Source organism: Sphaerodactylus townsendi, linkage group LG09 (assembly GCF_021028975.2).
Source record: "Sphaerodactylus townsendi isolate TG3544 linkage group LG09, MPM_Stown_v2.3, whole genome shotgun sequence".
Lineage (NCBI taxonomy): Eukaryota > Metazoa > Chordata > Lepidosauria > Squamata > Sphaerodactylidae > Sphaerodactylus > Sphaerodactylus townsendi.
The window spans coordinates 89043680-89068839 of NC_059433.1; the positions used below are offsets into that span (position 1 = coordinate 89043680).

Sequence of the window (25160 nt, forward strand, 5' to 3'; positions counted from 1 at the left end):
CTCCATCCATCCCATTTTTCTTCTAACAATTTTTTTTCCACACACTTGCAGAGTTTCCTCAGTTAACTCTGCCCATTAAATCAAACTGTTTAAGGCACACATTACCATATCTTTCCCCTTCTGAATAAATATTAAATTAAAGGGTTATTTAAATAACAATATAAATTACTATAAAATATACAGATTAACATCCTAACTTGAGATGATGAGTGGACTATCATGCACCTCAACAGCAGCTGGGACTTATTCTGCCCCACATTATGTTGCTATTACTATCTACACATCAGTTTCTATATCGTGCAGGTTTGAAATTACTCTCTGTGGTTGACAAAGGAGAGGAAGTGGTCATTACTGCAGTCTGAGCTTGAACTGGATCTGGTGCAGGAGATTCAATGCTGGTTGGAGAATCTGGTTCTGGAGTCTCTGGTTCTGGAACTAACTGGCGGTATTTTCTATTTCTTCAAATAGTTCCAGTGCTGGTCTTAATGAGGTTCAATTGTGGTGTTTGGCATTGTTCAGAACTTCAGAACACAGGGCTGGGCCATTCTTTATCATCATCCAGCTTTACTCTTACTTGTGACTCTTCTGGCAGTGAAAGTAATATGTGAACTCCACAATGCTGGTCATAACATCCTTTGCATCCTGCCTTGGCTTTCTGGTCAATAATGTGAATAGTCTTCAGATTTGGCCATTGAGGGTACAAGGCTATTCCAAAGGTAGGGAGTGGTGCCCAAAATTGGTGGCCCATTATTAGTTGTGCAGAACTGTAGCAATTATTGGAGTAGCATGGTAGGCCAGTAAAGCCAGGAATGAATCTTCTTGCTTTAGAATTTTCTTTGCAGTTTGCAAAGCTTTCCCTGCTTGACTGTAAGAAGTGTGGACTGGCTGTCATGTGTTCAAACTAGTAAGCCTCAGCAAACTCTCTTCCTGAGGTGAACTGAGGTGCATTGTCAGACATCAGCTCATCTGGATAACCCCATCTGGCAAATATATTTTTCAGACAAGTGATGACCGTGAGAGTTGACATGTCTGTCATGGAAGCAATTCTGGTATAAACCCAGAAAAATAATCAGTAACAACAAAATAATTTTGATCTTGCAGTGTACACACATTTGCACCAACCCTTTCCCAGGGTTCAGAAAATAAAGGAGAAGGTAAAAAAAGATTATTTCCTTTGGGAAGATGTATGTCTCTGGCAAAATTCACAGATCTGAATGAACGATGTAAGATCTTGGCTAATTCGTGGCCACCACATGGAAAGTAGTGCATGTTTTCTGCATTTGGTATTGCCTTGATGTCCAGTGTGAAGCTGGTATAATATGTACTGCCTTTTCTCAGTGGGAATAACAATATGCTCACCATGGAAAATGAGTCCATGTGACACAGTAAGATGTCCATACTCTGTGAAATAAGGACTAATGTCACTTGGTAGACAATGTGCATATTTTGGGCATCCTTTGGACGCATAGTTAATAACTTTCTGCAACTCTGCATCAGAAGAAGCAAGAGTCGTTAGCTGATAAAGAAGAGACTTTGAAATTGGCTGTAAGTCTCGCAAAGTGGCTTCATAGGGCCACTTTCAAGGTATTATTCCTGGTAATTTTGCCTACAGCAATAATCAAAAGCTGCAGATGCTTTTCAAATACAGGCAAGAATGAACAGTGTGCTATAGTTAGTCTTCTTTTTATTCTTCATTTACCAGAGGTGGAGTGAGGGGAAACAGTGCCCAGGACATGTGCGCACCCTATGCCCCTGCTGCAGCGTCACCTGCCCCTGCCCTGCCCGCCCCACGCCCCTGACGGCCCAGCCACGCCTCTGCCGCTGCTCCGCCCAGGGGCCGTGGGCACTATGCCACTGTCATTTACCACTGGGGGTTCAAAATAATCAAAATTTGTCCCAGGCTTTCCCTTAAAACATTGGCTATATTAAGAAGAAGAGTTTGGATTTATATCCCTCCTTTCTCTCCTATAAGGAGACTCAAAGGGGTTACAGTCTCTTTTCCCTTCCCCCAGTCCCCCACAACAAATACCTTGTGAGGTGGGTGGGGCTGAGAGAGCTCGGAAGAGCTGTGACTAGCCCAAGGTCACCCAGCTGGCATGTGTTGGAGTGCACAGGCTAATCTAGTTCCCCAGATAAATCTCCACAGCTCAAGTGGCAGAGCGGGGAATCAAACCCAGTTCTCCAGATTAGAGTGCACCTGCTCTTAACCACTACACCACTGCTGCCCTGGAAGAGCTATGCTGTATCACTTGCTTGTTGAATGGATCTATTTATTTGGCATGGATCCCAAAGAGAAGTTCTACGAAATTAAGAGCCACCTCACTATTTTATTACTTTTGCTGGAATGTCAGTAATGTCCAATCATCAGCATATCTTTTCTTATTTATGAAACTTGCATGAAGTCTGGTTTCATGTACGTTTTAGTCACCTACCTGTAAATCCTTCTGGGTTCCATTTGTGCTCCTTTTTAAAGAAGAAGCCTGTGAATGCTAAATGTGGCTTGAAGTCAGACTTTCCCTAGTGAAAGAAAAACAAACAGAAGCTAATAAAATTTGTTCTGTTGTAAGCTTTCATGGACTACAATCCACTCTTTGAATAAATGAATTCTAGTCCATGAAAGAGACAACGTGATAAACTGGTAAAAAGAGCGGACTTTAATTGGAAGAACCTGGTTTGATTTCCCACTCTTCTGTATGACGCGTGCTGGGTAACCTTGGGCCAGCCACAGTTATCTGAGAACTGTTCTCAGCCCACACAGAGGCAGGAAATGGCAAACCACTCCCAAACGTCTCTTGACTGGAAAACCCTATCGGTTGCCATAAGTCAACTGTGAACCAAAATTACACATACAAGACAGCAAAATTACACGTACAGTCCATGAAAACTTGTATGGGCATAACATTTTGTTAGGCTTTAAGGTGCCTCAGGAATTCTGTTTTGTTCTTTGAAAGCAAAAGTTATTGCTGCATATTCATTCTGTGTTGCTGCTTTCATGATTGGCAGGAGGCAACCACGATTACTATTTGAAATGGTGGTATCAAGTCACAGCTGACTTATATGATGACCCCTCAAGGAGACTTCAGGGCAAGAGGCAAAACGAGGATGTTTTCCTGCCTCTGTATAGCTATCCTGGACTTCCTTGGTGGTCTCACATCCAAGTACTAACTATCGCCAACCCTGCTGAGCTGATAAGATAGGGCTAACCTGGGCTATGCAGGTCAGGACTATTAGAAATAGAAATATTTAATAGCAATAATTGAAAAAATATGATGCAAGGATTGTAACTACTTGAGGATTATATCTTTAAATTCATCATAACTATTGCTGAACGATACAGTCCTCAGTTTTATTTCCCTTAGTTTCTAGCACTTGATATACAAAAACTTGTTCTGTAGTGCAAGAGTTCGTTGGAAGGAAAGAAAGTCTGTTGGAAGGTTTTTGTTGAAACGTAAGAAATCACATCAGTCTGAAACTGGTTCCTCACTTTTTATTGCTATAGTTGCCATTTCAAGCCACACCTTGCCCTTAAAGATCACGTCTTGTCAATATACAAAGTTAATGTTTGATTGGAACATTTACCGAGTTTCTGTGAAACCGCCAAGTGCTTTCAGAGACAAAGGTAGATGCCACCAAGCTGGGCAGGTATATAAGTATATCTTTTTGAAAAATACAGGATTTTTATGCAGCAGGTAAGAGATTATCTTCCTACCATAATTTTTAAATAAAATTTTAAAAGCAGGTCTGACTTACTTTAATCAGTGTAGCAAATTGATTTCTTATTTGTTTTCGGAGTGTTGCCGCTTTGAACTGTCGTTCAAAAATCTAAAATCAAGTTTCTTGGTTGTCAGCTTGGCTAATGTATTTTCCGAGTGGAGGTCTTTTATAACAGTGACAGAGACTGGAAGAAGAAAATGAGTGCCTTTACTGAATATCTCATTTTCACGAAAGCAGGAATAAGACTCATTGTTACATGGCCAGCAGTGTGCAAGATGTCTCTCTGGTTCCTTCTGTCATCCTCCATTTTGAATCCCCTCAGCATTTAGAAGTGCTTTCTCTTTGTTTTATTATTTTTCTTTTAACATTTTGTCTTTTGATCTGTTCTTAAGTCTAGCACCAAGACTACCCCATTCCCTTCCATTATGTGATAATGAGGGTATAATTTGCTGTGGGAAGCACTACTGAAGCATTTCAGCAAATGACTGCCATATCCCTCTGAGAAAGGATGTCCTGTCCGGTGTTGGATATCAAAAGTCGCTGAGATGGAACAATCCTGTAGGGTATTAGATAACATTTTTCCTGGAACATTTGAATCAGCTCTCAGATAGACATGAATCTCTAGAAATGAGCATATCTCACTGGTGGTTCTTGTACTCTAGTCCTCCTCAATGTGGAGTCTTGCCTGGCATGCAATTTCAATTTCTGAAGCCATGAGACAAAAGTATTTTCATTCTCTAAAGTTTTTTTTGACCCTGCTACATCAGGTTTTTTTAGCCCTCAGCTGGATGGCCCAGGCTAGTTTGATCTTGGCTGCTAAGCAGCGTCGACTCCACCCTGGTCAGTATTTGGATGGGAAACCCCAAGGAAGTCCAAGATTGCTACACAAAAGTGGCAAGTTTCTTGCTTTGAAAACTCTACAGTTGTGACTTAAAGTTAAAAAATGGTTATGAATACCATACTTGCTTTGTTAGGCACTTTTGTGGGGGGTGAGCTTGGAGGTGGGATCCAGCAGGTTCTCACCAGTTCCCGAGAGTGGGTTACTAATTATTTGTGTGTGCCGAGAGGGGGTTACTAATTGGGTCTGCTTTTCCGTTAGAAATTCCATTAGGTCCAAAAATAATAAAATCCTGTTGTTTCCTATGTGGCTGGTTAGCGAAGGTAGAAAACGGGATAATTCTCCCTGTTGGACTGTTTTAAAAACATGTTTTAGTAATATGGTAAAGTTCCTTGTTTAAGGAAAGTATCCTTCTTTTGATTTCTAGAAACAAAATTAAGTATTTGAAAGTATTAAGTATTTGACAGGCAGCCAATTAGAGGGGAAGTAGTTGTTTCTGTTGGCAGTAGATGATAGGACTTGCTATAATGCGTTTAAATTATGGACAGAAAGATACCAGCTGGAAATTAGGAACTTTTTTTTACAGTAAGAGTTTTTTACAGTAACAGATAAATTATTAATGCCCCTCCCCCGGAATGCCCGGCCACGCCCCCGGAATGCCCAGCCCAGCCCCATTGGCGCTACGCCACTGTTTGAATCCCACCACCATGGGAACCTGTTACTAAAATTTTTGGATCCCACCACTGGGTGAGCTTTTGTGGGGGGTGACATAACGGGAAGTGAAGGGGGAAAAGAGTATGTCCCCTTGTGGATGCTTCATTATCACTGGGATTGTATTTGCATTTGCATCAATAATGAGGATACAATAGATAATTGTACCCACCAGGAAGCATCAGCCTGTTTTATGGTTGGGTGTCTTCCTGTTATGCAGTTCTTTATTTTGGTGCAGATTGTGGTGGTAGAGTAGGGCTGGTATTGTGTTTTTAAAAAATAGTCTTGCAATTTTAAAGTATTCATATCCTACCTTATTTCCATAGACCTAAAGTAGCTAACAAAGCAAGAAGTTGCAAACACACAAAAACAAGATAACAGCTAAGGATTATAATGGGCTATTGAAGTTTTTATACACTGTAAATCACCCTGATTACAATTTTGTAGAGAGGCAAGGTATGGAACATTTAGAATACATAAATATGGCATTTATGTTTCTTATTTTTTTTAGTGTGTTGCTGTCATAAATTCGGGTTGCCTGGTACCTTCTGGCCACCAGTGGGGGATGGGGAATAGGATTGCCAGATGTGTTGATAAATTGTATGTGAAGCATCTTGCTGTAAGACTTATCAACTGGACTGCAGCAAATAATATTCTAGGTTCTGAGCAGATTGGTTTTGAATGCAGTACAACTACTTTGGACCACTGTACAGTCTTATCATTTTAAAGTGAAAAATACACTTTTTCAATCTAAAAGCGGCCTTTGACTCTATCGATCGTGACCTTTAAGGAAAAAACTTTAAGAGGCAGGAATTGACCATAGACTGTTATATTTGCTTGTAAAATTACATACTACCAATACGTGCCAAATAAAATATTCTCAAAAAGGCAACTTAATAACAAAAAACCCTATCTCAAAGGGAGTCAAATAAGGCTGTACCCCAGCTCTACATTTATTTAATCTCTTTTTGCACAATCCTCCAAGACTCACAACTTGCCCTACTTCACTGCTACTTTATGCTGATGACATGGGAATTCTATCTAGAGCAAGAAATTGTCTTTGAGCACTACATTGATGCCTTTCATCATTATTGAAGAACCATTTAACCATCAATACTGAGAAGACCTCAGATATGGCTTTTGCTAAAACTTGGCATAATTACTCCTGGAAGATAGAAGGGTATCAACTGAGCAAGTGAAGCAATTTAAGTTGCTCACTGTGTTAAAACTATAAAAAATATCAAAAGCATCTCTTACCCTGAATCACTTTTACCACCTCAAAGGAAACCAATACAGACCAGCTGTGCTCAAAATTTATTAAATAAAGATGGTTCCCAAAATGCTTCATGGTATCCTGGTTTGGATCAAGGCTTTTAATCGAAAGATGGAAAATCTCCAATCTCATCTATTTCGACAGCTATTGGGCATACCTAATAGTGTAATGAGCACAGAAATCTGTTCAGAACTAAGTCAACAAAGGCTAGAGACGAAGGCATGGACCTCAAGATCTCGTTATTGATAAAGAACTTATTTTCATTCTCAACCAACAAGCCTCTTGTCCTGTATGCTGAGTGACTCTTTTACATCTAGCTGGCAAAAAAATTTTTTTTGAAGAAGCTCCTTCAAGGTTGGATATAAATTCCTTGGTAGACTTGGAAGAAAAGCTGATTCTGAGGCTAATTGTTGGTAGGTTAGAAGACAACAAGAGACAAACCTTCGTAGGATCTACTCAAAAAATCTATGCCCCAACTTTTTTGGTCTAACTTATTTATACAGGAGCTCAGTACCTTACCTAGCTTCTCTAGACATCCCACTCTATCAGTGAGCATTTGTACCAGCCGGATTTATTTTTTATATTTTTTTTATTTATTGCTTCAATTTTTATACCGCCCGATCCCCAAAGGGCTCTGGGCGGTGAACAACAAAATTCAACGTCAGGCAGGAGCAAGTCATACATAAAATATAATACATAGGCTCCATCCCATATTATCAATAAAATAACTTAGACTTAATATTGTTCCATCAAATGCTACTAGCGGGAGATACAGAGATATACCATTCCAACAATGATTGTGCTTATTTGGGGTGCACTACTCCAGATTTCTTATTACATTTATTGCTCAATTGCAAACAATTTGTCAACATTTGCCACTGGAACAATATATAAATGAGAAGGACCTCATAAAACTTCTTCTGAGAGACAAAGACTCGTTTACAACAGATATTGTGTCAAAAAGTTTAGCAGCTATGTTGCCCAAGCTTACACCAAAATGTAGCGTTTCCTGATGCTTCTTAATTGGCCTAGCCATGCTACTTCTTAATCTCTTATCTCTTATAATCTCTTTATATATATGTGTGTGTGTATATATATATGTATGTATGTATGTATGTATGTATGTATGTATGTATGTATGTGTGTGTGTGTGTATGTGTATGTGTATGTATATGTATATGTATATGTATATGTATATGTATATGTATATGTATATATGTATAAAATTTTATTAACACTTTTCAGTTTGTAAAACAAAGCCAAACAAAGCTTTAAGTACAATATGAATATTAATGAAAAATAATATCCCTCCCTTTATTCAGAATATTTTAAAAATTAAGACTCTTTACTAACTAGACTCATGCTACCATCTTTACCTATTACTTAATGCCCTCATAGTACCTAAATATACAACCTACCACGTAGCCCTCTAATGTAATTCTATTCTACTTACTTAATCAAGGAAAACTTTAACACTTCTCTTCCCATCTAGATACAAAATAGCCCATAATCTGAACCGAACATTCCATTAGTATTGTTGTTTCCGTCTATACCCCTACCGGCTTTTTTCAGTTCTCAACTGGGGAGATCTTTGTCCCCTTGATGTCATTCACATAACTGGTCCACTGTTCCCATTTATATTTATATGATTCAAAAGGTATTCATCTAAGTTCTTAATCTCTTTTGATGTTTTAACCGGGACACCTTACAAGGGTTTACTAGGTCCCAGCTGGAGGCTGGCATCCCTATCACAAGCCTTTTAATTTTGCACCTTTTCACTGCTGATTTCTGATTTGTTTGCCTTTTATATCATATATGGCGGCTGGGGATGGTGCTGCCGTCTTACCACCTCCAGAGGGTTTCAAGGAGACATGAGGAGCCAACAAAAACCAAGAAACCCCTGGCCGCCTTAAAAATGCCACCCTTTGGGGAGGCATAAATCTGACTCCTGTGCAGGGGGTTGTGGTGAACTGGAGGTAGAGACCACCTCACGGCAGGGGAAGGTGACTCCCCTTTGCAATTACCTGTTTGCCCTCAGGGACAGCTAAACACCCCAGGTCCTAGCCCACTCTTGATTCCTTCAGTCTAGGCCAGGGGTAGGGAACCTTTAACACTCAAAGAGCCATTTGGACCCGTTTTCCATGGGAAAAGAAAACACTTGGAGCCGCAAATAATTTTTGACATTTAAAATAAAGATAACACTGTACATATTGGGCTTTTTAACCTTTTATTCCACTCCTTCTGAGAAGCGCATGGATGCACTCACCTTGCAAGGATGGGACCAGTGGCTCGGCCTTCCCGGCCGCCAGGAAAGTGTCCACCCCGCTCGAACAAGGTGGGCGAGAGGAGAAGCCCGTGGCGCTGCCCAGCCGGCTGCAGGCAATTGGTGCGCCCACCCTGCTGCCTGCAGGGCAGGCAAGGATGAAGCCGGTGGCTCAGCCTCGCCAGCCACCGGGAAAGCACCCGCCCCGCTCCAACGGGGCAGGCGAAAGAGGAAGCACACAGCCCAGCCGGCCGCAGGATGAAGCCGGCGGCTTGGCTCGTGGAGCCGCAGTGCAAGGGCAGAAGAGCTGCATGCGGCTCTCGAGCCGCAGGTTCTCTACCCCTGGTCTAGGCAGCTACCACCCGCAGGACCCTATTTTTGTTTCCCAGAAGGGGTCCTGCACACTTCCTCATAAATAAGAGGGAGTGGCTGACTTATGGCTGAGAATACCCCTCTCCCCAAGTGAGAAAAACTCCACTCTCCTTTTTATACCTGCATGGCCAAGATTATGGATGGCTTGAGAAAGTTCAAGGACTACTTTCCTCACAAAGTTAACTTTTTTTTAAGGTAACCATAGGGGCATTCCCTGGCCGAAAACCTAGTGGAAGCCAGCTAAAGTTGACTCCGCCCCCAGGAACACCCCTAGCCTGCCCCCTGCTGTGCTGATGTCTGACTTTAGGCTGGTGCAGCTCTGTAGGAAGCAAGCTCTTCTGAGTCAGGTGCTACGGAGTTCCACAGAGCCTGTCTGCCTCCCTGTTGTCCTCCCGACCAGCGTCAGTGCCTCTTGCACTGGTGGGATGAGCAAATACGCTGGAGCTCCCCCACACTGGCTCCAAGAACCAACCCCCCCACCCCAATTAGGCTGTTAATGTTATTTGAGGGAAAATAGCCAATGGCTCTCACTGCAGTGTGCTAGATGTGTCACAGATGTTTCCACCACCTCCCATTTTGATTCCCTTACCATTTAACAACTCTGTTTATTGTTTATCTTTTCTTTCAGGATTTTGTCTGCAATAGTTTTGCCACTAGTCTCATGCAGTATGGGAGAAAAATCCCCTTCCATCTATTTTCTTCTGTGTCCCAAAACTAATCCCACATCCTTCTATTAAATGACAATGCGGAAATACCAAATGAAATGCAAATAAAAGCTCACAGATCTGAATTGCACAAGCGAGACATAGAAACAAAACAGGTTTCCAAGAAACAGTGGGACTGCAATCTCCTCTAACTCCATCACCCATAATCACCCTTACTCCAGACAGTAAGGGCTGTTTGACAGTGGAATACATTGCCTTGGAGTGTGTCAGAGTCTTCTTTGGAGGTTTTTAAACAGAAGCTGGATGGCTGTTTGTCAGGAGTGCTTTGATTGTGAAGTCTTGCATGGCAGAGGGTTGACCTTGCTGGCCCTTGGGATCTTTTCTAACTCTAAGATTCTATGATTCCAATTTATTTTATTATTATTTTAGGAGTCCGCATTGCAGACCCTACCAAGATGTTTAAGCCATGTGGACTCCACTTCTTGTGTCTTCTTGTTATTCACAAGGTAAGTTAAAAAGCTCTTGTCTTCCCCCCTCCCAATGCTTTCTACTTCAGTAAGCTGCAGCAATTACAGATATTAGGATAGGAAGTATGTTTGGATGATAGCTTGTTTTTTGTAATAATACTATTTGTAACCTGTCCCAATGCTTAGGATCATGACAGTATGCTTAGGATCAAATTATCTTCTCCCAACAGTAGAAACATTGGGAAAATTGCCCCTCAGCTGAGTGTGTGAACGCGAAGGAGATTTTTTCAGGGCATTTTATATTTATATATTTATATATTTATTTATTTATATTTTAAACTTCTATACCGCCCTGTCCCCGAAGGGCTCTGGGCGGTGCACAACATATTTATTTATTTATTTATTTATACTTTGGGCTTCTAGACCGCCCCGTCCCCGCCCCGTATTTATATAATAATATAATATATAATAATAAATACAATCATAAAACCAGTATAATTTACTAAAACTTATAAAAGCAGCGAAACTAACTAAGTAAGCATTAACATTTAATACAGCATAGATATAAACATAGGTGGCGCCTGATAGCCTAGTATCAAATTCTACCCCCCAAGAGAGAAACGGCAGGTTCCAGTAGATGTTATAGGCCCAAATGCGGGGGCCGGAACAGGGGGGGCACTATCAGCGGCTGGACCCTCCAAATGCCCAGCGGAACAGCTCCGTCTTATAGGCCCTGCGGAACTCACCAAGGTCCCGCAGGGCCCGGACAGCTGGTGGAAGAGCGTTCCACCAGGCCGGGGCCAGAGCTGTAAAGGCCCTGGCCCGAGTGGAGGCCAGCCGCATCATCGAGGGGCTGGGGACCACTAGTAAATTGGCCTCAGCTGAACGAAGAGGCCGTGTGGGAACATATGGGGGCCGTGTGGGAACATTTCTGCATGATTTTTTTTGGATATGCATTAAATATATGGTTTGTCATTACTTGTGATGCTTCTTTTGTGAAGGGAATTTCATTTTGTAATATACAGAATGTTTATGCCTAGAACAATATATTGAATTAGGATTGTTCTGACTGCAAGGAAGTAAGCAGCATGTCTTTGTGTGTGGTGGTGGGGGGCACACAGAACTATATAACATGCACTGTTTGATTCCCTATTTCCTGTAAACGTTCATTTTATTTATTTTTACATATATTTAAAATTGTTCAGAGGCTGTGTTCAGCCGCAGCAGGCCATTGCTTTCACATCCTGCATGTGAGCTCCCAAAGGCACCTGGTGGGCCACTGCGAGTAGCAGAGTGCTGGACTAGATGGACTCTGGTCTGATCCAGCTGGCTTGTTCTTATGTTCTTATGTTCTTATGTTCTCAGTTGTGCAAGACAAATGCTGGGGTGATCATATAGCAATTGAACATCACTAGTGCTAGCATCCCAGAGCAATGTGCAGCTATTTTGTGGGTCTTTTAGTTTACATTTTTACAGACATTATTTGGAGATGGTAAATTTCCACCTTTCCTGTACTGGCAAGTACACATCACACTGGGTTTTCTTAAAATATGGGAAAGGAGAACAGAAGTTAATCACTTCCCAAACACAAATTCACAAATGTTCACACATTCTGCTGGCATTGAAAAGATTCTGCAAAATATTATGCTAAGAGTTACATGGGTTTGCAGGATGCTTGGCTTCATTGTACAATAAGACCTCCAGCTTACAACTTTTGAGAAGTTAAGTGCCTAGTCATAGCCAGGGAGGCCTTCAGAATGGCAATGGTATACAACTATTGCTGTGGGTCGTTTCCCCACTTTAAGAAATAACATTGAGCCAAACTGTGCTCCTTTGAATCTGTGCTTTTGAGTGCGAGGTCTGACTCCCCACCGCAGCTTGTCCCTGTAGTAAACCTCGCGGCAGCCGCGAGCTTTATGATAGGCAGCATTCTCCACAACGTGCGTTCAGTGGTCAGCGGCAGGGCATTTCTCTCTTCCGATTGGCTGGAGCGCCGGTTTTTGGGCGGAACTTGGTTTTAAAAAAACTTGAAATCATCGACGAAACGTCGACACGCACAGTCGTCATTGCAAATTGAACCAATGCCTTTTTTCCTTTTAAAAAAATGGTTTCTGATTGGCTGTCGTGCTGTGGTGCGAAAATTCGCGGAACACAGAAGTGCCCACTTTCCTTTCTCCTCCATTTCATGAGATGAATGTTCTGAATGAACAATGAATGTTCTGAATGAACAATGAAAATACGCTGTGTCCGCGTGCGCTCGAAGCAATGTGCAGACGACTGATTTCCTGGTTTAAAATATGGCGGAAGGAAATGCTTCGTGTGCATTGCGCACGCCCCGCAGTGCCCTGATTGATCCACGTCACCATGTGTGGCGGGAAATTCAAACCTGCAGTGACCCCCGGCTTCCCCACTGCCTCGCTCTCCCCTGCGGTCGCCCCGGGGTTTTCAGAAATGTTGCTCGACCATCCAGGGGGAGAAATGATGCGCGCTGAGGAGGACGGAGAGCGGCAGAGTCAAGGTCGCTGTGTTGCTGCCGCTTAGGTAGTGGGGAATGCAGCAGGCCCCCGGTTTATTTGCCGCAACTACCGCGCAACAAAAGGTGAGTGGGGAAACGACTGTGGATGGCAGCCCCCTCTTCTCAAATCTCATCCTTCTGCAATATTGCAGCTATGTTCTATGGGAAGGTAATGCCTAGACTTGTATTTTGGTGGACCTCTAGAAGAAGTTGAATTCTAGATTGTGGAACGAGTTACTAGAAGCACCTCCCTGGGTGCCCTCATTTATCGGGTCTGCCATTTTTCCACCTGCTAGATGGATTGGGTTTGCCACTCTAGCACACAAGGAAACAACTGTATGCAGTAAAGTTTATTTTAATTTAAAAAACTGAAATTCTCTTCATACATATGGCCTCATGAACTCTGTATCACAGACACTGACTAATCAGACAAGACAGAGCCTTGGAATTGTCTGCCATATTGCACTTCAGATGTTTATTGCCCAGGATTTTACCAGTAGACTGTTGAAACCCTACTTGGCTGCAGCCATTTCCTGTAGGACTGGAGCAACTGCCAAACAGTACATGATACAAAGACACAGAAAGAAGTGCCCCTCCTCTCTCTTTCATTAACTAATGATTCATGAGGCATTTGGACATTTTACAGCTCACATAAAATGTTTTAAATTGACAGGGAAGGGCCTATATGCTGATATAAGAATGGAACTTTGCACCCTGGAAAATAAAAGATTAGACTTTGATCTTTCCAAACAGGACACGTTTCCCCATAAAATATGACAAATCTCTTCAAAGACAAAATCCCATTAAAATATTGCTTAGATTTACAAAGCTCTGTTTATCTCTTTCACCCTACTAACATCTGCCAGGTTCTCAACCAGAATTCTTAAACTAAAAGATGCTTTTAAAAAGGAGAGCTTTTGGGGGCAGGAGGTTGTGGTGGGGATCATGTTTGCTGCCTCTTCTCCTGACTCCCATGCCTTCATCTGATTGTCTATGTACAGCCTATGTGTGTACAAGTGCAATGGTGGAAGTTCCTCTCATGCTGGTAGCGTTTGTTGTAGATGAATGGCAGGACATCCATAGTTGTATAAAACAGGTTTAATTAAGGCTAATGATATGAACTGTAAAACAGTTAACAGATAACAAAAGCTCTCAGTCTCTCAGACCCCAGTTACAACTTCTTTTTCCAGTCTCTTAACTCCACCCATCAATTCAAACCATTAAAGGTACACATCACCACAGGGTTGACAAATCCCAGCAGAAAAAAATTCTGGAGATTTGGCAGTGGAGCCTGGGGATGGTGGAGCTTGGGGAGGAACTTCAGTAGGGCATGCAGTCCACTCTTGAAAGCAGCTATTTTCTTCAGGGGAACTGATCTGTTTCATCTGGAGATTAGCTGTAATGTCAGGAGATCCTCAGGTCTCATTTGAAGGTTAGTAACCCTAGCCCATTATGCATGGAACACTTACTTCAGGGCTTTTCTCTGTGCAGTGGGCTCTCCTTACATTTCTGTTTAAACGCAAGGAAACACTCACTCCTGCTGTGGATCTTTTCTGCAAAGAACTCTCCTGGGCCTGGTTCCCTTAACTGCACCCATCAAGTAATCCTTAAAGGCACAGATCTCATTATACCTAATAGTCAAGATTACTAGCTTAGACCTTTAAACTGCACTTATCTCAATATTACTGTTCCAAAAATAATGCCCTCCCCCAAATGAAAAGAGGCAAAGCAATTCTCTGGACCACATGCTGCTGAAGAAGGCGGCCATCCTAGACAGACAGACAGACAGGCAGGCAGACAGACAGACAGACAGACAGACAGACAGACAGACAGACAGACAGACAGACAGACAGACAGACAGAGTGTTCCTGCTGCTGCTGCTGGACAGAGAGGTTTGTTATTTCCAAGCACTCTTTGTTATTATTGAATCTATATTATGATATATCAGTATGAGAATAAATGGTCGGTGTGTTTTGACTAAGACTGTGTGAGTGAGCTTCTTTTCTTTGACTAGAAGCTGCTGGCAACATGGAAGGGGGATGAGCAGGAATGGCTGTGTGAGGGAGTGGTTGAATGTGGGCAGACGGAAGATGTCCAGGCAGGGAAAAACTGTGCTCACTGGCAAATCTGTCCTGCTCTAGCAGCGAAGCAAATTAAAATTGTACTAGAAGTGGTCTCGCTTGCTGTGGAGAGAATGGAAAGAGAAAGCGGGGCTTGAGGAAATATATCTGTATAAGAAATCTTGCTGTGACGGACATTCGCCCCATCACACAGTGGATACCTTGTTCATTATCGGCCCGTAGCTCTGTATCCTGTACTTTGTTGTAAATTAATAGGCCTTGCATAGCCAATCATGGAAGTTAAAAGCAGGCCACGACACTGGTTGTATTCCAGATGCTTTAATAACTGGTCAGAAATGAATCGAGCTGACATGATCAACAATCCTTTGATAATTTACTCTGTGATTTTATATTACCCAAAGAGCTGTCAAGAACTGCAACAGGCACACAAGAAAAACTTCCCTCTGGGCTCTTCCTCATACCACTCAGACCCAAGCCAAATATTATAGCAAGACATGACTTGTGGTTGACTAATTCTTGGCATAGCCTACATGCATAGCCTATGAGTTCCCTACAGTTTTTAATTGCATGCCTTTATATCTTCTTCTTTCTCCAAAAAGCTTTGGGCAGTTTCTTCTTCTCCTATATTTTATCTTCAAAATAACCCTAAGAGAGTATCTGGCCCAATGTATTGTCGAAGGCTTTCACGGCCGAATTCAACTGGTTGTGGTGGGTCCTCCGGGCTGTGTGGCCGTGGTCTGGTAGATCTTGTTCCTAATGTTTCGCCTGTATCTGTGGCTGGCATCTTCAGAGGTGTATCACAGAAAGAAGTATGTTACACACTATGTCACACCTCTGAAGATATACCTCTGTGATACACCTCTGAAGATGCCAGCCACAGATGCAGGCAAAACATTAGGAACAAGATCTACCAGACCACGGCCCCACAGCTCGGAAAACCCACCAGAACCTATCTGGCCCAAGTTCATTTTAGGGCAGCCAGCATGAGGCTAGCAATTGGACAGAAACGCACTATTGGGAGGAGGCCTCACAGCGATGTCATTATGCCTTCAGTGACCTACCCTCTGCTGACCAACTAAACTAAGTCAGCCCATGGAGGACAGTTCAACCCAATGCTTCTCAATGTGAGGAAGATGGGTCTTCTGAGCAGCTAGGATTCTTGTATTTGTGTCCGCGTAGCTACAAAGATAGTTCTTCGAAAATAAAAAAGGGAAAACTATAGATTGTTGGAATCAACAGGACCTGCTGAGTACAACCATGTACTTTTTGGGCAGAAAAGGCACCCAGGATTGGAGCCTGCAGGGCAAACATCCTAAGGCAATTTTCAGCAAACGGCGGCATGGAGAATTCAGCAAATGGTGGCAAGGAAATCAGAGCCTGCACACAAAATGTTGGGCGCAAGTTGAAGGTGAAACTGACCAGAGATCAAAATGGTTATACCCATTTACTTCTATGGACTTGGAATATTGGGACTCTGCTTATGATGGCACTGCAATTACTGTCCAGGAATCTTTTGAAATATGCAAAGATTCTGTAAAAGACATGCAAAGATCCCCAGCTAGGGTTTTTTTTAGTGATTCTGGGATGCTGGCCAAAAAATCTTGGTTGGGTGGGTGGGCAAGTCGGGTAAGCAGGCAAGCAATTGAGTGAGTGGGAGGAGCCTCTACTGCAGTAAGCAAGCAGATGCAGCCACTATTGTGGCAAGTGAGTGGGAGAGAAGAGCCTTCCACTGCAGTGAGGTTTCCTTCCAGCACTCACCCAGCCTCTTCTGGAGCTCAGCCCCTTCACTGCCCCTGGAGGAAGAGAAGCAGGCTTTTGCTCCACACCCACACATCAAAGACAACTCCCATCCCCTGCTGGGCCAGCTGCTATCAGTGAATTACTTGACCCCAAAGCGATGGCGTGGGACAGCTGGGACCTTGGAGCCAGTGGTGGGATCCAAAAATTTTAGTAACAGGTTCCCATGGTGGTGGGATTCATACTGTGGCGTAGCGCCAATGGGGCTGGGCGGGGCACGACGGGGGTGTGGCCGGGCATTCCGGAACAGGGCATTCCTGGGCGGGGCTGTGGCAAGGACGCAGCCGCTGTGCCGGTCCTTGGGCGGGAAACAAATGCACTCAGGCGCAGGCTGCCATGCACACCAGTGTACCTCCTGCTAGACTGCTTCAAGTTCTGCGTGCTACTGCTGAGAGGAGGGACGTAACTAAGGCAAAAATCATGTGGCAAAATCACCAATTAGTAACCCCCTCTCGGCACACACAAGTAATTAGTAACCTAATCTTGGAAACCTGTGAGAACCTGCTGGATCCCACCTCTGCTTGGAGCCCTGTAGCCCACCCACAGCATGGTGTCTAGGACAGCTGCCCCAGATTGCATTCGGTTAAGTTTAGTAGTGGTGCTGAGCAGTGTTTTTTAAATCTTGGTTTTATATTTTAATACATTTTATTTGATGTGTCTTATTTATGTTTGTAAGCCACCTTGAGCTCTGTAATGAAGAAAAACAGCTAATAAATGTTTTAAATAAATAGATATTAGAGAATATTTGACCAAATAGCATCTGGGGGAACATTCAGAAAAAATTCACAAAGAAGAATGTTTTGGAAACAAATTTATTTCCCTTGTTCTAATCCCCAAACAAAAATGTAATGGCTGCACTGCTGCTGTACCCACAATGAAGTATAACTATTCTGCATTGACAGGCCAATGTTTCATTACCCAGGCTAGCCTGATCTCCTCAGATCTCAGAAGCTAAGCCCTGCTCAATACTTAAATGGGAGACCTTGAAGGAAATCCAGGGTCACTACACAGAGCCAGGCAATGGCCAACCACCTTGTTAACTTCTTGCCTTTAAAACCTTACTAGGTCACCATCAGTCAGATGTGTCTGGAACAGCACTTTCTACCACCAATACAGAAAATACTTATAATCTATTTCCCTTCCATTGTTTTCCGCAGATTGTTTGCCAAGATCTAAGTGGACCTTTGCAGGACAGTATTTTAATTGTTCAAGAAAGAAACAAACCAGGACCGCTATATTTATACCGGGTAAGTTCATATCTCAAAACTTTGCTTTCGTTTGAAACAAATACAACATTTATCAGAGATGTCTGAAAACTGCTTCTAAAATGGAATATTGGCCAAGGGGGGGGGGGGGGAAGCAAATACAGTTTTTAAAAAAAGTTTTGGGATTCTGATTTCTCTTTTTTTCTGATTTTCTAGTTTACATTTGAGCCTCCTGTTGCCAGTTTGAGACTGACCGGTCAACAAGAAGGCATCATAGACATTTTGCCAAGGGAGGGAATTCTGTATGTGAATGGGTCTTTAGACTGGGAAACGAAAAATGTTTACAAGTTACAGGTAAAGCAAAAATATGAATCAGGTTATTTTTTTAAAATGTGGTGTCTTGTTCCACTTCCTCTCGTCATCACCACTATTCACTTCAGGGCCAGCCAGTGGTGTAGCACCAAGGGGACAGGGGTGTGTGCAACGCACTGGGCGCGTGCCGGTGTGGGGGTGTTTCAGGGGTGATCTGTGCCGGGGGCAGGCTGGGGCATGGCAGGGGCGCAGGGCGCACACGTGTCCTGGGTGCAGTTCCCCCTTGCTCTGGCCCTGGTGCCAGCATCAGCATATGAGGTGGGGCAGCTGCCAGGCTTCGCAGTCTACATCGAGCCTCCATTGCTAACTTGCTTAACACAAATAGCACTTTCCATTCTGCAGATTTTCTGTGTGGGTAAACATAAATAGCTCAACTGTGTGTTGAGGGATCAAACATCTGGCAGGCCCATCCCAGATGTTTTGTGATGCACTCAGCCCACATTCTGTTTCTATATAGTCTTGCTCAGATAATTTTATTTTTGATAGACTGACCTGAGCATTTAATGGAAGTCTTCGGACCACTTACCAAAAGCCAGGACTTCTAGTTTTATTCTTTTATTTGATCCCATTATTATTCTAACAAGGCTGGTGTGCATATGGCTCCCCCCAACCCCAAGCATTATTCTCTGGCTGAGAAAAAGACTAGGTTCAAGACCAAATTATAAATTTCATATTTGGCGGTATTTGAACTTGGGTACCTCAATTGCCTCTCCAGTGTTCTCAGTTCAACACAACACTGCTTTGTCTCTGTTGAGTTCTCCACCCCATACCATGTAGCAACATAGACCTAGATTGTTGTGATGTCATCACATCTGTGCTGGCACCAGCTGAGCCAACTAGTTATAGAGAGGTTGGGGAACTGTCTGACCATAATTCCATCCCATGTAGGGTATAGTTCTATCTTAATGCATGCATGAAGGACATAATTGACTGACTCTGCTTCTATCATTTCTTCTTCTTTGCCAATGTAGGTAGAAGGTCTGGATGCAAAAAATGTGAGAGTGAAAGGCCCATATTCCATCACTATTAATGTTGAAGATATTAATGACAACCCACCCCAATTTGATCAGGAAAAATACTATGGAATAGTAAGACAAAACTCCCGTCCAGGTATTTACTTCCATTTGTACTTTAGCTTTCAGGACTACCTTGTATTGTTTAGAGGTCCAGATTGGATAACAATATTACGTTGAACCAGGATTATTGAGAGGTGGCCCTTATCTAGATTTCCTGAACTAGCTCAATCTTGACAATTTTGGAAGCTAAGCAGGGTCAGCCCTGATTATTGCTTGGATGGGAGACCACCAAGAAAGTCTAGTGTTGTTACTCAGAGGCACCCACAGCCAAGCCAACTCTGAACTTGACATTTTCATTAGGATATCCATTAAAACACCAAGATGTCTTTCAGCCTTGGTCTCTGCTATTTCAGAATACATCAGCATATGTCTCACATTAGGACGTTTTGTTCCAACATGTATCACCTTATGATTACCCATACTCATTTGCATATTGCTGCCCATTAACCTGATTTAAAGGTCATCCTGGAGTTCTTCACAATCCAAGTTGGTTTTCACCATCCACCATCTTCACAATCCAAATTATTTTTCACCATCCACCATCCTGTTATCATCCACAGATCTGGCCTCTGCACTGTGTGCTATGTGATGGCTAAACTTAAATCAGGAAACCGCATGTCACTCCCACAAGCCCTTTAACAAATCATGAAATCTTTCTGTTACATCCTCTTATGTGTCTATTCATGTTTCAATCCAAACAGGAAAGCCCTTCATGTATGTCAGTGCTCATGATCGCGATGACCCCAGCACCCCACATGGACAGCTGGTCTACAGCATTCAGCATCATTTCCCTAACCCTTACCCTGAGATGCTTTTTCAGATTGATAATATCACAGGAGCAATTTCTACAAGCCCCACGGGTAGGTAAATCTACTATTGATAGCAACACACTCAAAGGAAGGCTATATTTGCAGACGTTCCTTTAAGTCAGAACAAAAAGGTTCCCCCTGTGGAAGCATCTTCATTTTATGTTTCCCTCAAAAAGTACACTAAGAAACCATGGTCTGAAGTGGGCGTGGAGACCAGGGCATCCGCTGGGGGGCAAGGATACTCAGAGATCACTCTATATTTTTTACTCTTTGAATGACGTGCATATGTGTCAGGATATATAAAAAATCAGTAGATTTGTGATTTCAGAAAAGGAGCCCTGTTGCCCCTCTGTTTGGCCAATAAAGGGGAGCCTGGTTAGCTTTAGCCAAGATTAGTGTTGGCAAACATGTCACCTTCAGTCATGGTTAACATTAAGAAGAACAGGAAGGAGAATTTTGCTCTAGAAAGAAGGAACAGGGAAAGAATTCATATTCCCAAAACCGGCCCTCAATTACTAACCATGACTTTCGAAGTATCAACATTATATCTACACCAACAAATGAAAGGGAGGAGCAAAATGGTACTCAATTTTCCAGCAGCTGATATTCTCTTCTTGAGAACTTTATACCAGTTAAATGAAGTCCAGTTAAATGAAGTCCACTTGCTCTCTACATGCATTTTCTAGGAGCTCGTAAACTAAATCCCCAGGAAGTGGATTCGTTTCTCCTCGACATTTCAGTGCAGGATATGGCAGGACAGTCTATAAATTATTTCAAGACTAATGTTGATGTTAATGTCACGGTGATGGAAAATCTTTGGAAGGCACCTGCTCCAGTAAAGATCGCAGAGAATGGACCATATCCTGCCATCATTGCTCAGGTAGGATCTTGCCATCCCCAATAACATGAATAGCAAAACTGGGCTGGTTCTCCAGAGAAGCTATTCAAGCAGCAGCTTGGGGTGGTACAATGAGGTGGGTACTGAAGCTCATGCAGAATCTCATGCATATGCTCATGCATATCTAGGTCAACAACATCAGGGGAAATGTCTGGTATCCCTTCTTGGGCTTTTCTTACTGCTGGCTGGACCTGGGAAGAAGGTGGGTGTGCTTTGCCTGGTTGATGAAATATTAGCCCTAAGTTCAAATCCTAAATGCACTTTTCCCATATGCTGCTACATTTAATCGACATTTAAAGCCTTTGGGATTTAAACCTGTACTTTTACTGTGCTTTTCTCAGGTGCGGTGGAACGAGGCAGGTGCAAAGTATGAAATTGTTCAGAGAGAGAAACCTGCTATTGAACTCCCATTTACAGTGGACCAAGATGGAAGCATTTATGTGATTAAACCACTGGACAGAGAAGAAAAAGCCTTTGTAAGTACATGGAAGAGGACAGTGCAGGTGCTTTGAAGTGGAAGCATTCTTACAGTGTTTGGAGACTATTACGACAGATGCTGTTACCACTAGTTATAATAACCCATTTTCTAATTCCTAATCAGGGCTATTAGTAGCCATGTCAACATAGTGTAGTGGTCAAGAGCAGGTAGATTCTAGTATGGTGAACCGGGTTTGATTCCCCACTTCTCCACTTGAGTGGCAGAGGCTTATCTGGTTCACCAGATGTGTTTCCGCACTCCCACATTCCTGCTGGGTGACCTTGGGCTAGTCACAGTTCTTCGGAACTCTCTCAGCCTCACCTACCTCACAAGGTGTTTGTTGTGGGGAGAGGAAGGGAAAGGAGCTTGTAAGTCACCTTGAGTCTCCTTAGAGGAGAGAAAGGTGGGACATAAATCCAAACTCTTCTTATTATTATTCTTTAGCGGATAAGAGCATTGGCCTCAGGATAATGTGGATAATGGCCTCAGGATTTGAATTGTCCATTTGAGATGAAAGCTCATTCACAAATTCAAATGTTTTGTTTAATAGGTACTGTGGAAGGGCTAACAGACTTGGAAAGCACAAGGGCATTTGTCTGCCAGTTCTCTTTGTGCAGTATAAGAAATGGGAGAGTTTAGCTGAAGTCTTAATCATTTTGAGGTGAAGTTTTGGAAGTGTAGCTTTCCTTGCAGTTACTTGAAATAAAATGTTGCTAATACTCCTAATATTTTTTATTGTAGTATTCATTCCATGTAGCTGCAAAGGATGAAGATGGAGAGTTCCTGGCCGTCCCAATAACTGTTAGTGTCACAGTGCTAGATATTAATGATAACCCTCCTGTTTGTGACGAAGTGCTGACTAAATTTGAAGTTCAGGAGAATGAACGTGTAGGTAAGAAAGCCTTATACTACGTTTATATCACACGTTTGGAATTCAAACAGCTGAACTAAAGGTAGCTGTTATTTGTAGCATCCTTGTCTGGTACGCAAAGGCACAATCACTTTGTATTTCAAATCAGACTATTATGACCATTCTATTTGAGAACCAGCTCCCGATGCATGCCAATTGGTGGGTAGCCACCTTCTGCATTCGCTAAAGTTCCTCAGTCATCTTCATTTGTATAAAATGCATTGAATAGTACATCTATAAAGGTGTGGATGAGGATAGTGCATTCCCTCCCCTCTACAACAGGCTCCATATCAGATGGTGCAAAGCATCTCTTTCCACCAAAACTAGTGCAGCAGTTTTGGAGTGATCTATGCTTTACGTCAGATTTGACAGAGTTTAATCTGTTTCATGTATATTTCACTCAAGGCGGTCAGACTTTTCACTAACATCAGACAAGTCAGAAATTGATTCAGTTTCAGCCTCTTCCAGATCACCCATTTGTCCACAGTCTCCAGTGTCAGTTCAGCAAAATCTTGTCATTCCCACTCCTCAGCACTCAAACTACCCCACAGCCTCTTACTGCTCCCCCAGAATAGATAATAGTCCTGGCTCCCCAGGCAGTTTTAAAAGTGGCAGGGCAAATTGTGCATGCTCAGTGAGGTATCACAAACATTGATATCCAGGGACCCAACAGGGAATGAGTGTTGATATCCAAGGACCCAACTGGGAATGAGTGTTTGCTGTTCCGGGGGAAGTGGGTCTGAGGCAGAACAGCAATGTGTCGTGAAGGGGATGGAAGCTGCTATCTTCATAATCCTTCATCTGAAGCCACTGCCTCATTGCAGAACAGGTCATGACCACCTCCAGAATCTTTCATAAACAAGACAACTCCTAACTGGTCGGCGAATGAAGCGTAAAGCTGAATATTATGTGTGATAACAGCCACTTCCAAAGCTCTCCACAGCCTTTCCCAATAGTTTCAAATATGGCCACAGAAAATCATTAGGATTATAAACTAAAATAGCAGACTCCCATTTTGGATCAAATTTTTCACAGACTTCCTTCAAGTCTTCTCCCCTCTCATTGGTACCCTCCATGCACTGGTTTGCCAATTGTCACCCAGGCACTGATCTGCCCTTTCTGGGCAAAGTGATGGATAGAGCAGTAGTGGGCCAACTCCAGGTCTTCTTGGATAACTCATTAATGAAGGCAGCAGGAAAAGATGAAGACCCAACCTAAGATGCAGATCCTCTATGCAGGAAACCATGGCATCTCAGCTTGCAAAATTTGAGCAAGGCTGTTAACCATAGGGCGTATTGAAGGATATTAATTCATAGGGTCACCATGAGTCAGAAGTGGCTTGATGGGATTTAACATACAAACAGAATGCCAGTTTCTGTGGGAAAAAAGCCAAAGAGGGATGCCAGGAGGGCGCCTGTTGAAGGAGATTACTGAGTCTCCCTAATTAGAAAATAGAGCGAAAGCAAGTTCAGTTTTATACCTAGATCACTACGATGACTGTACCTTCTTGATGCCACTCAGCAAGTTACTGGACATTGGCCACTAATCAGCATGGTTTCTAGCTACTGCTCTAAAGTGATGTTGTGACTAGATGATTGTGGGCAGCAGCATCAATGCTATCATGAGATCACCCACTTCAAAAGAAGAGGAACCCAACTTAATCTCCTTCTCTTGAAGTAGAGGATTCTTACTGTCATTTCTAGAAAACTTAAGAGGGCTCATTTTTAATATCTAATGGGCAGGTGCGATAGGGACCTCCTTTAAAGGAACCTTTTGATCCCAGAGTACCCCTGAGGCCCCCAATTTGAGAAACAATGTTCTTTAAGATCCTTTTGTTTTGTTTTGTTTAATTTCTACCATTTATTTCCTGAGATTTACAATGGGGATCTTTTTAATAGTTTTGCAACTTTTAAGGAAATTATGTGCAATTGTGCGCATGCGCTGACATGACTAATTTCAAGTTTCTTTGTCCCCCCCCCCCTCTTAGGGAATGATATAGGAATTCTGAAGGCTTCCGATCGAGATGAAGAAGGAACACTCAACTCTCGCTTGAAGTACAACATAGTAGAACAGAGCCCTCAGATCCCTTCACGGAGCATGTTCCGCATTGACATGGAAAGTGGAAAATTCCAGTTATTTAGTTCTGAATTAAATAGACGGGTGGCTTCTAATTATTCTGTGAAGGTAGAAGTGGCAGATCCAGGTCAGTAAATAATGTGTAAAATTGACCTTCCCCCAACAAATTATTGGCTGTGGAGATTAATTCAAAGGTTGTGCAAACTCCCAATGAATTCCTTATATGACAGACCAGAACACATAGAGCTGGCCTATTTCTTTTATCACTGTTATCATTTATATATGTTTCAAAGATGGAGATAAACCATTTGACGATTTATCACATTTGTATCCTCCCCCCGCCCCCACTCCAAGTGAGCAAATGGCAGTTTCTGCTTGATCCTCTCAAGAACATTTTAAGTTAGATCCAGCAGCCAGGAGTGACCAAGTGAGAGCCATGCCTCTCTTTTATATAATTCAGAATGGATCACAGTGCAGGAAGGAAGAGGTTTAATGCTCCATCCCTCATACAGTTTTTCCTTACCTCGATCACTTCCACAGAGCTGCTACTTGCTCCACAAGGGGGGAGGAAATAATACCGAGATACCTATAGAATAAATGTTTTTTAAAAACCAAGCATAGAAGATCTGTTTGGGGAATC

The 25160-nt window shown here is 42.7% G+C and overlaps 1 protein-coding gene across 1 annotated transcript in view; it reads left to right on the top strand.

Annotated features, from left to right (window-relative positions):
* Positions 1-3600: 3600 nt before the first annotated feature.
* Positions 3601-25160, top strand: part of CDH17 (cadherin 17) — a 35889-nt gene continuing 14329 nt past the window's right edge. The window contains exons 1-10 of the mRNA XM_048508061.1: positions 3601-3689; positions 10266-10342; positions 17854-17943; positions 18118-18255; positions 19245-19383; positions 20051-20209; positions 20845-21038; positions 21398-21532; positions 22276-22426; positions 24432-24647. Coding sequence (XP_048364018.1) covers positions 10292-10342; positions 17854-17943; positions 18118-18255; positions 19245-19383; positions 20051-20209; positions 20845-21038; positions 21398-21532; positions 22276-22426; positions 24432-24647 — 1273 coding nt within the window. The 5' untranslated portion in view covers positions 3601-3689; positions 10266-10291. The remainder of the gene's footprint in view (positions 3690-10265; positions 10343-17853; positions 17944-18117; positions 18256-19244; positions 19384-20050; positions 20210-20844; positions 21039-21397; positions 21533-22275; positions 22427-24431; positions 24648-25160) is intronic.